Here is a 16,133-nt window from a genome sequence, read left to right on the forward strand (position 1 = left end):
TTGTACATCCTCAGAGCAGTGAAACCTGTGATTGTCAGTTATACACTTACAACATGCATCATAAGAAATTGTGTAGTTTCTAGTTTTATTTGTCATATGTACAGGATACACGTGGTATACATCATCCAACTAAATGCTAACTTGCAGGTTCTTGTCTAATTCTCGACAATGCAACAATGAGAAATAATAAACTAAATACGTTGTGTTTTAATGTCTATGTTTTATTCTTCAGGGTGAGTGAGTAAAAAGACAAAAAGCAGACAGTTTTTATAAAATCTTTTTACTTGTTTAATTGGGGGCTAATTGAAATGTATCAGATTCATAGCATGTTCTGTTATAGACATTATCTCCTGTTCTTATCAAATAGAGATACAAACCCAGTAACACTTTAAGGATCCAATATAAATTTAAATAAACAATGTTGATACACATAAGCAATTATTGTCGACAACAGTAGGCATCTATATATTTACTGCAATACATCTCGGCATAGAACATGTTATAGAATAGAACTGATTTTATATAGACAGTACAACATTACCTCTTCATCAGTACACAAAGCGTCATAACAAAATAAGCACCAGGATAGTCGGTTTTTCTGTACAGTTAATAAATTGCTTAAGAGTTTGATAAATATGCTTATACTACAACCATATATATTTTTTTTTTATCATCGCTCATTTATTTATTTCAAAAAAGAAAAGACTCAAAGCAATGCTAATTTGAAGGGCAAAACAAGCAAAGCAACAGAACAGTAAAAAAAACTTAAAACAAAGGAAAATAAAGTTCAAGTCATTTTGACTCTTGAGTCTTGACAGTCTAAAGAGTCTGGTTAGGATGATTCCTTCTTTGGAAATGCTTTTTTCCCCCCACACTGAAACCCTCAACAGTAACTCATTGAAAGAAATATCGGAATCTAAAGCAGACGATGATTACAATGCAGCAAAGTACGAACCCTTGTTTCATAATGCAGTAGTGGGACATGTACTGCATAATAGGACAGGTTCTGTTTGCTATGTTCTATATTCATAGAGCTGGGCCCTTAGAAACCTCTCCATCCCATGCTTCACCCATTTGGTTTACTTTAGTGCTTCAAGGTTGATATTTACTCTTATCGGTATGCATGCAGCAAAGTCGGAAATGATCATCGTATGATAGAACATGGGAGTCAATTCTCTATTGTATTTTTTTGGTATTGTAAATAACAAGGGCGATTTGTTTCATGTGAAAAAGGCAACAGAATCCAGAGGAAGAAAATTGCGCTATAACACATTACAAAAAAAGTCTCAACCACAAAATCCTCAAAGGCACACATCTAGAAACTGAGCATGTAGTGGTGAAGGGAATCTATAGTGATTTGGGTATAAAGACCAATAGGTAATATGGCAGAATTTAACGCATCCAGGTCCACTCTACGGTGTCCATATTAGGATGGCTTTAATCTCAGCTGTCCTAATATGGACTCCGTAAGGTTCACACTGGTCAAGGAGGCTGAAGTTGGGAGGGTGGACGAAGGTAAAGAAGGTTCTTGCCCAGGGTGATGCCTTTGAGCCTGTCCCCATCTGGTTGCTCCTTGTACTCGTCTTCAAAATGGTGCCGCCAAAAGCTAGAGGCATATATTCCACAAAGTACTATAGGGCATGTTGAAGATGACTAAAGGGTTCTCTAATAGCGAATAGGAGCAAAGGCATCGTTCTGGCACTTGGTCACCTAAAAGTACTTCCCATCAACTCTACCAGTTTAAATAAAGTGCAGAAACCTGTGGTACTGGCTGCATTGAAACAAAGTGATGCCCGACCTGGTTTGGGCTATTGTCTCCAAAGCCTGACTCACTATGGTAGACAATATCGTTAGTGAAGACACCTGGTGGTCAAACCATGGAATAAATGTTCTGTTATTCATACAGCTAAATCCTTATATGCGTGTACAATGAATTGGAGCAAAAATATATTTGTTTAAAGAAAAAAAAAAATTACATTTCTCTAAGTTAAACAATTACTACATTATCAAAAGGCAAATAGTAGGTATATTGCAACACTCTCCGCGACACCTCTGTCAACATTATCATCCATATGTCTGTCATTTTGTGAGTCAGTCTAGGGCAAGTCTAGGCAGACTGACAGCACAGACGGAGCCTAATCTGTCATCACAGGTAGGCACACATAAACACTGAACATTTCCAAGGGGACCGACACCCAGCCAATGGCAGCACGAGGAAGGTCTATGTGGGTCTCCATCATTGGACACAGGCATCTCTCTGGAACAGTAGGAGCTCATTTCAGATGGGGACAGGGGGTGATGTAAGGTACCAACCCTAAGGGAACACCATTTGGAATATTCAGTATTATTTGTTTTGTCTGAGTGGTTCTGTTTGCTTTCATCTGAGCACCCAGTCTAGACGGTAAGAGGTCATTAGATGGGTAAGGTAGTGTACAAAAACAAAGCAACCAAATATGTTAGGGGAGAATGAGAATTATTGGAGCTTGCAATGCCTTCAATTTATGTACGAAGTGCATTGTATTAACAGAAATGTTGAAATGTTTAGAGTTCGGAGGAAAATGTAGCTCTTCACTTCATGCAAATTGACAGGATACCCACATTATGTAGTTGTCATTAGCATGTCTGTTGTCATTATACATGACATTTAATTTCAAGTACTGATTTGCTTTATTGTAATGAACAGTCATAAAAAGTTACGACAGGCATAACGCCATGAAAGTGTTATGTCAAGGTTAAACAGCGGCATGGTTTAGTACGGTATGCCAATAGTGGTTGCTTTTTTTGGGGTTTGTAATGTGCCACTTCCCCACCCTGCCTGCATTGCAATCAGTCAGCACTGGTTTCCCTGAAGCAAAGACTGAAATCGAACCAGGAAACCTGCGAAAGCTCCCCTCTGAGGTCATCAAACTGCATCATGAGAGTCACTAGGGGTCAGAGGTCAAATGGCCACGCCACTTAGATCAATCCTTTGGCTGCTCGCTTATGAAGGGTCAGACATTTTTATTTTAATTCAGGTATTTGTCCTAAAATGAAATGTAAACAAAATAAATAAACAAAGTGGGGCCAACGGGAAGAAAGCGCAAGGGGCGAGCAGACATCCTTGTCAGGTGTCTTACACATATAGACATACACTACATGACCAAAAGTATGTGGGCAACTGCTTTTTGAACATCTCATTCCAAAATCATGGCCATTAATATGGAGTTGGTCCCCCTTTTGCTGCATTAACAGCCTCCACTCTTCTGGGAAGGCTTTCCACTAAATGTTGGAACATGGCTGCGGGGACTTGCTTCCATTCAGCCACAAGAGCATTAGTGAGGTCGGGCACTGATTTTGGACAATTAGGCCTGGCTCACAGTCAGAGTTAAAATTCATCCCAAAGGTTGAGGTGAGGGCTCTGTGCAGGCCAGTCAAGTTCTTCCACGCCGATCTTGACAAACCATTTTTGCATGGAGGCATTGTCATGCTGAAACAGGAAAATGCTTTCCCCAAACTGTTGCCACAAAGTTGGAAGCACAGAATTGTCTAGAATGTAATTGCATGCTGTAGCGTTATGATTTCCCTTCACTGGAACTAAGGGGCCTAGCCCGACTATGAAAAACAGCCCCAGACCATTATTCCTCCTCCATCAAACTTTACAGTTGGCACTATGCATTAGGGCAGGTAGCGTTGTCCTGGCATCCGCCAAACCCAGATTCACCAAATGGTGAAGCGTGATTCATCATGCCAGAGAATGTGTTTCCACTGCTCCAGAGTACAATGGAGTCCAACACTTGGCATTGAGCATGGTGATCTAAGGCTTGTGTGCGGCTGCTTGGCCATGGAAACGATATGCCAATATACCTACGATATATTGACCAAGCAGGTGAGTGTTGGCGTGCTGCATCTGATGGCCTGGCCTCCACAATCACCTGACCTTAACCCAATTGAGATGGTTTGGGATGAGTTGGACCGCAGAGTGAAGAAAAAACAGCCAACAAGTGCTCAGCATATGTCGGAACTCCTTCAAGACTGTTGGAAAAGCATTCTAGGTGAGGCTGGTTGAGAGAATGCTAAGAGTGTGGAAAGCTGTCATCAAGACAAAGGGTGGCTTCTTTGAAGAATCTAAAATACACTTTTTTGGTTATTACATGATTCTATGTGTTTTGACTATTATTCTACAATGTAGAAAATAGTAAACATAAAGAAAAACCCTTGATGTGTCCAAACTTTTTACCGGTACTGTATATGTGAGCTCCAAATGTATTGGCACAGTGCCACATTTTTGTTTTGTTTTAGCTCTGTACTCCAGCACTTCCTCGGTATGGATGAAATTACCCTCAAATTAAAGATGACAATCTGCACTTTAACCTCATAGTCATTATATAAATTCAAATCCAAATTGCTAGAGTACAGATCCAAAATGTCACTGTACCAATTTTTGGAGCTCACTGTGTGTGCACGCGTATGTATGTATGTATGTATGTATGTATGTATGTATGTATGTATGTATGTATGTATGTATGTATGTATGTATGTATGTATTATTTGTATTTTATTATTGTCACATACACATCACTCTTCTTTGCTGTGATACCATCTTAAGTTGGGCCCCTTGCAGTTTGAGTCTCACCTCAGAGGGAGCAGTTGCATAATATCAATATTGAAGTGAGACCAATGCTGACTGAGGGAGATTGCATCTCTCTCCTTCTTCATTAAAGTGCTAAGAGATGCCTGTTGGAGAAAAGCCCAGACGGTAGGAGGATGTGTGCAGCGTACAGTTGCCTGTTAAATGCTCAGTCATGCTCTCTATTGACAAAGCACTCTCGTGCTCTCACTCTCACCTGGCCGCTTCAAAGGCCTGACATTCAGATACAAAGCTTAGAGGAAAGTGGTGAAGGTCACCACTCCAACTTCAGTTTCCTGATTAATATTTTTCTGTTCCAAACCTACACATGGTGGAGGCTTGCATTAAAAACTAAAAATCTATGAGTTGAAATTCAATATGGGCACTAACCATGAAAATATCTGAAGGTAGGTGAGACTACGTGCTTCACGTGTTGCTTGTTGAGGTAGTTTGTCAAAATAAATGATTTGACAAATACATCTTGAGTGATAATAGGTAATTGAGGTTAATGGAGTTGTGTTGATTTTGTCTTTCTAAAGGCCTAGAAAGGTGAAAGAGAGTTAAGCATATGGAATAGGGCCTACGAGCAGAATCCTGAATTAAAATCTGCAACTTTAACTCTAACATTTGCCTAAAATCAATAGGAGATCAATTTGAAAGTCACGCACAAAATGTTTTAAGTCAGATTTTGACCCTACAGTACTGCTGTTTGTGTAGTAGGCTACTGTACGCTGCAGTCCTATGAAATGGTGGTCAGATGCAGTTTCCCCTAGGTACAGATCTAGGATCAGCTTCTCTTAACCTTAACCATTAGTAGGGAAAAAGCAAAACTGACCCAAGATCAGCGTCTAGGAACAACTTCACCCTACTTCTGGTCAGACATCTGGGGGCTCTGCAGATAATTAACTTGAACTGGAGTTCAAAGTTGGGGGTTCAAAGGTTGAGGGCTCTGTCACTCATGATCACACATGCACGTAAAACGCCAGGTCTCTTTTTTCCTCGTTCCATTTCGTTATATAAAAAAATAGTGCAATTATTTTCAACAATTATATAAATAACTCTAAAATCGTGCTTTTTAACTTTTTTTTCCGTTTCTATATACGTGTATATATGTTTACACACATACATTGATACATATACATACAGATGTATATGTATAGATAGCACAATGTTAAACACATTTGAGTTGGCACCCCAACAGATGACCGTTTTCACTTTTATTTCTAGAGCAGACAAAAAATAAAAAACAAAAATGTATTTTTCTCTTTAGAATCCATGTTTACAAAAATACCCCTGCTCACACTCTTCTCTCTTATGATACATATTGCAGACTTCTTTTCTTTTTCTCCAGATAAACAGTCTTGAATCTTGTGCAAACATCTCTTTAAAAAAGATCCAGAAAAAAATGAAGAGCATTTGCACACGGGAACTCCTGAACTTGTCTGTCCAAAGACCCAAAGACAGTACTAAAATCGACTGGACAAGACTCAAAGTACAGTACTAAACTCGACGGGTCCAGATAGTACAGCAAGATAGCCATAAAGCACTACAGTGGGCAAAGTACTGTACTCAATTGACCTCAAAGGACTCTCTATTCCAGTGCTCATGATGATACACAGACCCAGTCAGCTGTCAATCATGTGTTTCCATGGATGCCAACACTGACCACCACATCGCTAAGCTTACTCACCGTCTGATGTGGATTGATGAGCGACGGGGGTGTCGGAACTGTGGCTAACTGGGTCATGAGCTGAGGCTAACTAGGGCTAACATATGAGCTTCAATCTGGCAACCCGTGAGAGCCTGAATCTGGCAACCTGATACAAGATTGCTATCAATGCACTGTACAAGCCTGTACACGGACAGTACACAAAGCTAGACGGGGTTAGGTGGCGGCTCACTAAAAGAGCCATCTGCATCTAAAAAAAGGAAGACCTGGTCATTCTAAAAGACTCTCGGAGCAACTAAGGATAAACTACAAGGAGATAAGTGACTAGAAATGATGCAAAAGGGATACAAAAACAAAATAAACCTAAATACAAAATAAAATAAAAAAATGTAACTTTTTTGTTTTCGCATTTGTCAGTATAGAAAAAAAGCTGTAAGCACGGAGACAACAAAGAACAAGTAAATATTTATACAAATTAAGTCAGGGGCGACGGTTGTCAGTTAAGACGGTGACCGGGGGGCTAAAGTTCAGAGTGGAGGCATTTCTTTTTTTTGCGTCTGCCTCCCCCTGCCACCCCATGTCGACCTCCCCTCCCCAACCCTGCCTGACACCAACAGTTCAGCTGAAGTGCGCAGAGAAAGAAATAAACAGCCGACACCAACACCGCCGTCACACTTGCCGAGGCTTCTGCTTCTCCTTTTTGTTGCATGCGTTCCTGCTCTCCAAGCTGCCCAGGTGGGCCTGCTGGAGTATCCCATGGAGCAGCGACGGACCCGGGCTTCCTAACCCGCCTCCGCCCCCCATGCCCCCACTGCCACTGGAAGTCTGGTGGTGGTGCCTGGGCAGGGAAGAGGGGTGGTAGTAGTGCCCTATAACCTCACTATAAGTCGGCGGCGCCCCTTCCACTCGGCTGGAGTAGGCCTGTGCGGATGTGGCTACCGTGGTAGCACTGATACCTGCATTGAGGCTGGGCGGCGGGCACAGGGAGGTATCGAGGAGGTGGCTGTCGTAGACAGTGCGGTTGGGGGGCGCGCGGACAGACTCCCTGTTAAGCTCCAGCTGCTGCTCGGGGTCGCGAAGCTGCAAGGTGCAGGGGCCCTGGTAGGGCGGGGGCTCCTCGCCGTCCGACAGCGATATGGTGGGCGGCAGGTCAATGATGGCATGGGGCAGGTAGGGGTAGGTGGGCTGGAAGCGAGCCAGACGCTCCCTCTGCAGGTAGGAGGGGCCGCGGTCCGGGGGCCGGGGAGTGTACACCTGCTGCTGTAAGGGAGGAGTAGAGGGAAAGTTAGCACAAACACACATATTTGGTCATTCATTTTTGGGATTTAATTTGATGAAATGAACAACTTGTATTTGGATGCAACGCACTTAAAATAATTGAGGATAACACAAAAAAAGTTGAACAACTTATTTCCATTGTGGTCCTCTTGTTCAGAACACTCTTTTTATCCACAGTGACAAAAAGTGTGTGAAGGTATATTGAGTGAGGGTATATTGACAGGGGGCCGAGCAACCATACAAAACAATACAGCACCATCGTTGTCATCTCTTTGCTATGAACATCCATAAACACCCATAGCCCCTCTGCTCTTATATCAGAGGACAAATCCATAATACATTTCCGTTCATTTGGGGATGAATTTTAGGTCCATGGGTTTAGGGATGACCCCTATAGACGTAAAATCTTAATGGCTAAACAAGATTACCCATAATCCCCCTTACCTCGCTCATTCCACTGGTGGACCCTGGGCCATCTGAGGACCACAGACTCCCATCCTGAGAGAGCGATGGTGGGGTGCAAGGAGAGGGAGAGAGAAAGAAAGAGAAGAATGTATCATGTCACTGGATACCATGTTGTGCAACTAAGCGGAGTACTTACCTTTCCAGCCAAAGAGCCAACCACCTTAGAGCATAGGGTGAAGGTGATGAGATCAACCCCAGAGCCAGACAGAGTAAGGTATACTTGTATAGCATCTCTTAATAGGCAGAACCCAAGGACTAATACTGGAGTGCCTTTGTAAACTTCCTGTCCTTCTATCTGAGCCTTGTTCTCTACACCTAGATGGGCTGTGAATTGGACAAGAGCTACATGTACTGTTCAAGTGCTCTTCACACAAGCAATCCTAAACAAACACACAGCCAGACACTGACCGTGACACAGAAAGCTCTGTCATCTCTGACTCATACCCCCCTCCTGCAGAGTACACAGACGTCTGCCTAGCCCAAAACACACACACGCACGGCATCATTCCCCATATCTCCTAACGAATGAATCACAGGCTAGGTGATTCAGAAAGCAGCAGTGTGTGTGGGTGATTCAGAAAGCAGCAGTGCAGTCATATGGTTTAGGAATCTTCAGATTACTGCACTGGGCGATGTGTCAGACATGTGGCAGACAACCTGTCTCCCGTAAGCCTCTGACTGTCTCACAAAGACACACAAAGAAAGAAACACCAGACATTAAAACGCTGAGTATACAAAACATTACATAGACTGACCAGGTGAAAGCTATGATCCCTTATTCACTTGTTAAATCCACTTCAATAAAAAATGATTTTCAAGCCTTGAGACATGGATTGTGTTTGTGTGCCATTCAGTGGGTGAATGGGTGAGACAAAAGATTTAAGTGCCTTTGAACGGAATATGGTAGTAGGTGCCAGGCGCACTGGTTTGTGTCAAGAACTGCAACGGTGCTGGGATTTCCACGCTCAACAGTTTCCTGAGTGTATCAACAAAGGTCCTGCAAACGAAGGACATCTAGCCAACTTGACAACTGTGGGAAAACAAATCTTGTTCAATTGTTCAAAATTTTAAAACGTGTATTTTTCCATATACGGTGCATTCAGAAAGTATTTAGACCCCTTGACCTTTTCCACATTTTGTTATGTTACAGCCTTATTCTAAAATGGATTAAATTGTTTTCCCCCCTCATCAATCTACACACAATGCCCCATAATGACGAAGCAAAAACTTTTTTTTTTATATACATTTTTGCAAATGTGTGAATATGTATATATAAATAAATAACGCTAAACTATCATCACCATGCCCTTAAGGAAATCACAAATATTATGGACACATTAAAAATAATGGATATTTGAAAACTAAAAAACCCTGACCTTGTGAGATATACATGGACGAGACTTAATATAGCTAGTCGTCTTGACTACTTTCTTTTCTCTTTCTTTCTTGCGTCAAATGTTAAATTATTGATAGGAGACAGAATGCAATCGGATCATCATCTAATTGGCCTTCACAATAACTGTTACAGAATTTCCACATGGACAGGAATATTGGAAATGTAATCAAAGTTTACTGGAGGACAATTTATTTTTAACTAAGACAAAATTACTTGTAACTGAATTTTCTTAGTACAATATAGGTTCAATAAATCTCCTTATTGTTTGGGATACCTTTAAATGTAGGTGCAGAAGTCATTCAATTCAAAATTGATCAATAATAAAAAAGTGGTTTCTGTCTAAAGAGCCAAGACTAACAAGGGAAATACATGAACTAATAGTACAGGTAGATCAAAATAAAAACAATATTAGAGATTCAAAATAAGTTAGAGGAAAAACAAAAAGAACTGGAGGAACTTATTCAAGAACGATCTAATGTAATTTATTACAAAAATAAAACAAACTGGATGGAATATGGAGTAAAATTCACCAAATTCTTCCTGAATCTCCAACACAGGAATGCTCCCGAAAAGAATTTGCAGAAACTCGTTATTATGATTCTCCAAATTATATTTTAAAAGAGGAAGCTAAATATTTGAAGCAGATGTTCTCTATTCCGTCTCATCCTCAACCTCTGAATGACGATTACTGTAAGGAATTATTTGCAAATACAAAAAAATGTACAAAAAGATCAGTGCGAAGACTAAATTATAGATGAAGAACTTTGAGGCTATAAAATCCTTTCAGTCTGGAAAAACCCCAGGGCCTTTTCTGATATTCTCAAAGCTTCATAGCTAGCTTGTTTTAACTACTCCTATAGAAATGGTAGTCTGTCAGGTACTCAGCAGAAATGTTGGATTTCACTATTATTAAAACAAGACCCAGATGGAAAATATAAAGATCCAGTCTAAAAAACTGGAGGCCTGACACCCTGCAATGTTGATGCAAAAATACTAGTGAAATGCATAGCACTCAAAATTAAGATTTTTTTTTACCAGGTATTGTTCATCCTAATCAGACCTTTTTTTTTACATGGACAATACATTGGAGATAATATACAACAACTACTAGACATAAAAGAACAACATGAAACATCTAAGACGACAGGCCTGGTATTTATAGTGGATTTTGAAAAGGCCTTTGATAAAGTAAGAACTGAATTTATTTATAAATGCCTGGATTTCTTCAATTTTGGTGATTCTCTTATATAATGGGTAAAAGTAATGTATAACAACCCCAAATGAAGAATAGTAAATAGCGGCTACTTCTCAGAGAGTTTTGAATTATCAAGAGCAGTTAAACAAGGGTGTCCGCTGTCAACATATCTATTCGTTATGGCTATCGAAATGTTAGTTAATAAAATCAGATCAAATAACAACAACTCTCCTTCCATGGCCTCCAACTGCTCTTAAATGCAAGTAAAACTAAATGCATGCTCTTCAAACGATCGCTGCCCAAAACCTGCATGCCCATCCAGCATCACTACTCTAGACGGTTCTGACTTAGAATATGTGGACAACTACAAATACCTAGGTGTCTGGTTAGACTGTAAACTCTCCTTCCAGACTTACATTAAGCATCTTCAATCCAAAATGAAATTTAGAATCGGCTTCCTATTTCGCAACAAAGAATCCTTCACTCATGCTGCCAAACATACCCTCGTAAAACTGACTATCCTACCGATCCTTGACTTTGGCCATGTCATTTACAAAATAGCCTCCAAAACTCTATTCAGCAAATTGGATGCAGTCTACCACAGAGCCATCCGTTTTGTCATCAAAGCCCATTATACTACCCACCACTGTGACCTGTATGCTTTCGTTGGCTGGCCCTCGCTTCATATTTGTCGCCAAACCCACTGGCTCTAGGTCATCAAAAGTCTTTGCTAGGTAAAGCCCCGCCTTATCTCAGCTCACTGGTCACCATAGCAGCACCCACATGTACAGTGGGGGAAAAAAGTATTTGATCCCCTGCTGATTTTGTACATTTGCCCACTGACAAAGAAAGGATCAGTCTATAATTTTAATGGTAGGTTTATTTGAACAGTGAGAGATAGAATAACAACAAAAAATATCCAGATAAACGCATGTCAAAAATGTTACAAATTGATTTGCATTTTAATGAGGGAAATAAGTATTTGACCCCCTCTCAAATCAGAAAGATTTCTGGCTCCCAGGTGTCTTTTATACAGGTAACGAGCTGAGATTAGGAGCACACTCTTGAAGGGAGTGCTCCTAACTGCAGCTTGTTACCTGTAAAAAAGACACCTCTGCACAGAAGCAATCAATCAATCAGATTCCAAACTCTCCACCATGGCCAAGACCAAAGAGCTCTCCAAGGATGTCAGGGACAAGATTGTAGACCTACACAAGGCTGGAATGGGCTACAAGACCATCACCAAGCAGCTTGGTGAGAAGGTGACAACAGTTGGTGTGATTATTCGCAAATGGAAGAAACACAAAAGAACTGTCAATCTCCCTCGGCCTGGGGCTCCATGCAAGATCTCACTCGTGGAGTTGCAATGATCATGAAAATGGTGAGGAATCAGCCCAGAACTACACGGGAGGATCTTGTCAATGATCTCAAGGCAGCTGGGACCATAGTCACCAAGAAAACAATTGGTAACACACTACACCGTGAAGGACTGAAATCTTGCAGCACCCACAAGGTCCCCCTGCTCAAGAAAGCACATATACATGCCCGTCTGAAGTTTGCCAATGAACATCTGAATGACTCAGAGGACAACTGGTGAAAGTGTTGTGGTCAGATGAGACCAAAATGGAGCTCTTTGACATCAACTTGCCGTGTTTGGAGGAGGAGGAATGCTGCCTATGACCCCAAGAACACCATCTCCACCGTCAAACATGGAGGTGGAAACATTATGCTTTGCGGGTGTTTTTCTGCTAAGGGGACAGGACAACTTCACCGCATTAAAGGGACGATGGATGGGGCCATGTACCGTCAAATCTTGGGTGAGAATCTCCTTCCCTCAACCAGGGCATTGAAAATGGGTCGTGGATGGGTATTCCAGCATGACAATGACCCAGAACACACAGCCAAGGCAACAAAGGAGGGGCTCAAGAAGAAGCACATTAAGGTCCTGGAGTGGCCTAGCCAGTCTCCAGACCTTAATCCCATAGAAAATCTGTGGAGGGAGCTGAAGGTTCGAGTTGCCAAACGTCAGCCTCGAAACCTTAATGACTTGGAGAAGATCTGCAAAGACGAGTGGGACAAAATTCCTCCTGAGATGTGTGCAAACCTGGTGGCAAACTACAACAAACGTCTGACCTCTGTGATTGCCAACAAGGGTTTTGCCACCAAGTACTAAGTCATGTTTTGCAGAGGGGTCAAATACTTATTTCCCTCATTAAAATGCAAATCATTTTATAACATTTTTGACATGCGTTTTTCTGGATTTTTTTGTTGTTATTCTGTCTCTCACTGTTCAAATAAACCTACTATTAAAATTATAGACTGATCATTTCTTTGTAAGTGGGCAAACGTACAAAATCAGCAGGGGATCAAATACTTTTTTCCCCCACTGTAGCACGCGCTCCAGCAGGTATATTTCACTGGTCACCCTCAAAGCCAATTCCTCATTTGACCGCCTTTCCTTCCAGTTCTCTGCTGCCAATGACTGGAACGAACTGCAAAAATCACTGAAGCTGGAGACTCATATCTCCCTCACTAGCTTTAAGCACCAGCTGTCAGAGCAGCTCACAGATCACTGCACCTGTACATAGGCCATCCAAATACCCCATCCCCATACTGTTATTTATTTTGCTCCTTTGTACCCCAGTATCTCTACCTGCACACTCATCTTCTGCACATCTATCACTCCAGTGTTTAATTGCTATGTTGTAATTATTTTGCCACTATGGCTATATATTGCCTTACCTCCCTTATTTGCACACACTGTATATAAACCTTTTCCATTGTATTAATGACTGTATGTTTGTTTATTCCATGTGTAACTAACTCTGTGTTCTTTGTGTCGCATTGCTTTGCTTTATCTTGGCCAGGTCGCAGTTGTAAATGAGAACTTGTTCTCAACTAGCCTACCTGGTTAAATAAAGGTGAAATAAAAATAAATAAATTAGAGGATTAGAAATCCAAGGCTTAAAAACAAAAGGTGTCCATGTATGCCAATGACTCAAGTTTTATATTAAGTCTGCAAACTAGATCGCTGCAATGTCTCATTGAAGATCTAGATAACTTTTCTGGACTCTCTGGAATAAAACCTAATTATGATAACAGTACAATATTACACATTGGATCTTTAAAAAATACAACTTTTACATTACCCTGCAGTTTACCTATAAAATGGGCTGACGGTGAAGTAGACACACTTCATATAACAAAAGATATAAATGAGCTCTCTACAATGAATTTCAATAGAAAACTTGTAAAAATAGACAAGATCCTGCAATTATGGAGAAGTATATACCTCTCTATTTATGGAAAAATTGCCCTGATTAACTCCTTAGTCATATCTTATTTTACTCACTTACCTATGGCGCTGCCTACTCCTGATGATTGATTTTTCAAATCATATGAGCAAAAAATATTACGCTTTATCTGGGATGCTAAACCAGGCAAATTAAAGCGTGCCTTATCTATATAATGAATATGAACTGAGTGGGTTGAGATGATTAAATATAAAAGCACTAAACCTCTCTCTAAAAGCTTCACTTATACAAAAGTTTTACTTGAACCCTAATTGGTATATTACTAAGAAAAGCTCATCTATTGTTTAAAAATTGCCTTTTTTGTCTTTGTGCAGATTGCCATGTCTCATTTTCGATTAATTGAATTTTTTTTCAAAGTATCTCACTTTTTCAAACAAGCATCGCAGAGCTGGCTACAATTCCAAATTAATTCCCTTGAAAAGATAGAACAAATATTACAACAAATATTATGGCTGACCTCAAATGTGCTGGTTGATAAAATACCTGTGTTGATGAATGTTTGAAAAGTGTATTTTGTTCTTAAATTATATTGTAAATTGGAATGGTAGAGTTATGTCTTTCATGGAGTTATTAGAATTGTATGGGAAGGTCTGCTCAATCCAAGATTACAACCAATTGATTACATCATTACCCCAAAACTAGGCAGGTGCCAGCGGGAAGAGGTAGGGAATGCTCATCCAGAAGCGGCGCTCCTAGTGGCCGGGGATGTTAATGCAGGCAAACTTAACTAATTTCTAACAGCATGTCACATGTGCAACCAGATAAAAAAAAACTGTAGACAACCTTTACTCCACACACAGGGAAGCATACAAAGCTCTCCCTCGTCCTCCATTTGGCAAATCTGACCATAATTCTATCCTCTTGATTCCTGCTTACAAGCAAAAACTAAAGCAGGAAGTACCAGTGACTCACACAATAAAGGAAGTGGTCAGATGACACGGATGCTAAGCTACAGGACTGTTTTGCTAGCACAGACTGGAATATGTTCCGGGATTCATCCAAAGGCATTGAGGAGTATACCACCTCAGTCATCAGCTTCATCAATAAGTGCATTGACGATGTCGTCCCCACAGTGACCGTACCTACAAATCCCAACCAGAAGCCATAGATTACAGGCAACATCCGCATCGAGCTAAAGCTGATGCTTTCAAGGAGCGGGACACTAATCTGGACGCTTAGAAGATATCCTGCTATGCCCTCAGATGAACCATCAAACAAGCAAAGTGTCAATACAGGATTAAGTTTGAATCCTACTACACCGGCTCTGATGATAGAAAAAAGCTTGGAGCACCTTAAATTAAATTCTGGGAAAAAAGGCAAACTCAGCTCCATCATTCATTGAAACAGATGGCTAATTCATCACAAAACCAACAGATATTGCCAACTTCTTTAATTATTTTTTTCATTGGCAAGATTAGCAAATTTAGGCATAACATGCCAGCAACAAATGCTGACACTACACATCCAAGTATAACTGACCATATTATGAAAGACAAGCAGTGTAATTTTAAATCCCGTATAGTTAGTGTGGAAGAGGTGAAAAATTGATTGTTGTCTAACAACTCTCACAAGCCACCGGGGTCTGACAACTTGGATGGACAATTACTGAGGATAATAGCAGATGATATTGCCACTCCTATTTGCCACATCTTCAATTTAAGCCTACTAGAAAGTGTGTGCCCTCAGGCTTAGAGGGAAGCAAAAGTCATTCCACTACCTAAGAATAGCCCCCTTTACTGGAAAAAGACGTGTTTGACCAGATACAATGCTATTTTACAGTAAACAAATTGACAAACTTTCAGCATGCTTATAGAGAAGGACATTAACAAGCACAGCACTTACACAAATGACTGATGATTGGCTGAGAGAAATTGACGATAAAAAGATTGTGGGGGCTGTTTTGTTTCAGTGCGGCCTTTGACATTATGGATCATAGTCTGCTGCTGGCAAACCTTGTGTTATGGCTTTACACCCCCTGCTATATTGTGGATAAAGAGTTACCTGTCTAACAGAACACAGAGGGTGTTCTTTAATGGAAGCCTCTCCAACATAATCCAGGTAGAATCAAGAATTCCCCAAGGCAGCTGTCTAGGCCCATTACTTTTTTCAATCTTTACTAATGAATTGCCACTGGCTTTGAGAAAAGCCAGTGTCTATGCGGATGACAACACTATACATGTCAGCTACTACAGCGACTGAAATGACTGAAA

The 16,133-nt window shown here is 40.7% G+C and overlaps 1 protein-coding gene across 5 annotated transcripts in view; it reads right to left on the reverse strand.

The window, feature by feature from the left end:
- Positions 1-205: 205 nt before the first annotated feature.
- The window catches only part of pmepa1 (prostate transmembrane protein, androgen induced 1), an 89,789-nt gene continuing 73,861 nt past the window's right edge, over positions 206-16,133 (reverse strand). For 3 of the 5 annotated variants that reach the window (XM_029776418.1, XM_029776422.1, XM_029776420.1), the window contains exons 3-5: positions 7,998-8,051; positions 6,955-7,535; positions 206-2,314 (exon numbers count right to left, since the gene is read on the reverse strand). In XM_029776418.1, coding sequence (XP_029632278.1) covers positions 2,092-2,314; positions 6,955-7,535; positions 7,998-8,051 — 858 coding nt within the window. In that variant the 3' untranslated portion in view covers positions 206-2,091. Of the gene's footprint in view, positions 2,315-5,612; positions 7,536-7,997; positions 8,052-16,133 lie in introns of those variants that run through there. The other 2 variants (XM_029776419.1, XM_029776423.1) reach the window with 2 other exon arrangements.

Source organism: Salmo trutta, chromosome 14 (assembly GCF_901001165.1).
Source record: "Salmo trutta chromosome 14, fSalTru1.1, whole genome shotgun sequence".
Classification (NCBI taxonomy): Eukaryota; Metazoa; Chordata; class Actinopteri; order Salmoniformes; family Salmonidae; genus Salmo; species Salmo trutta.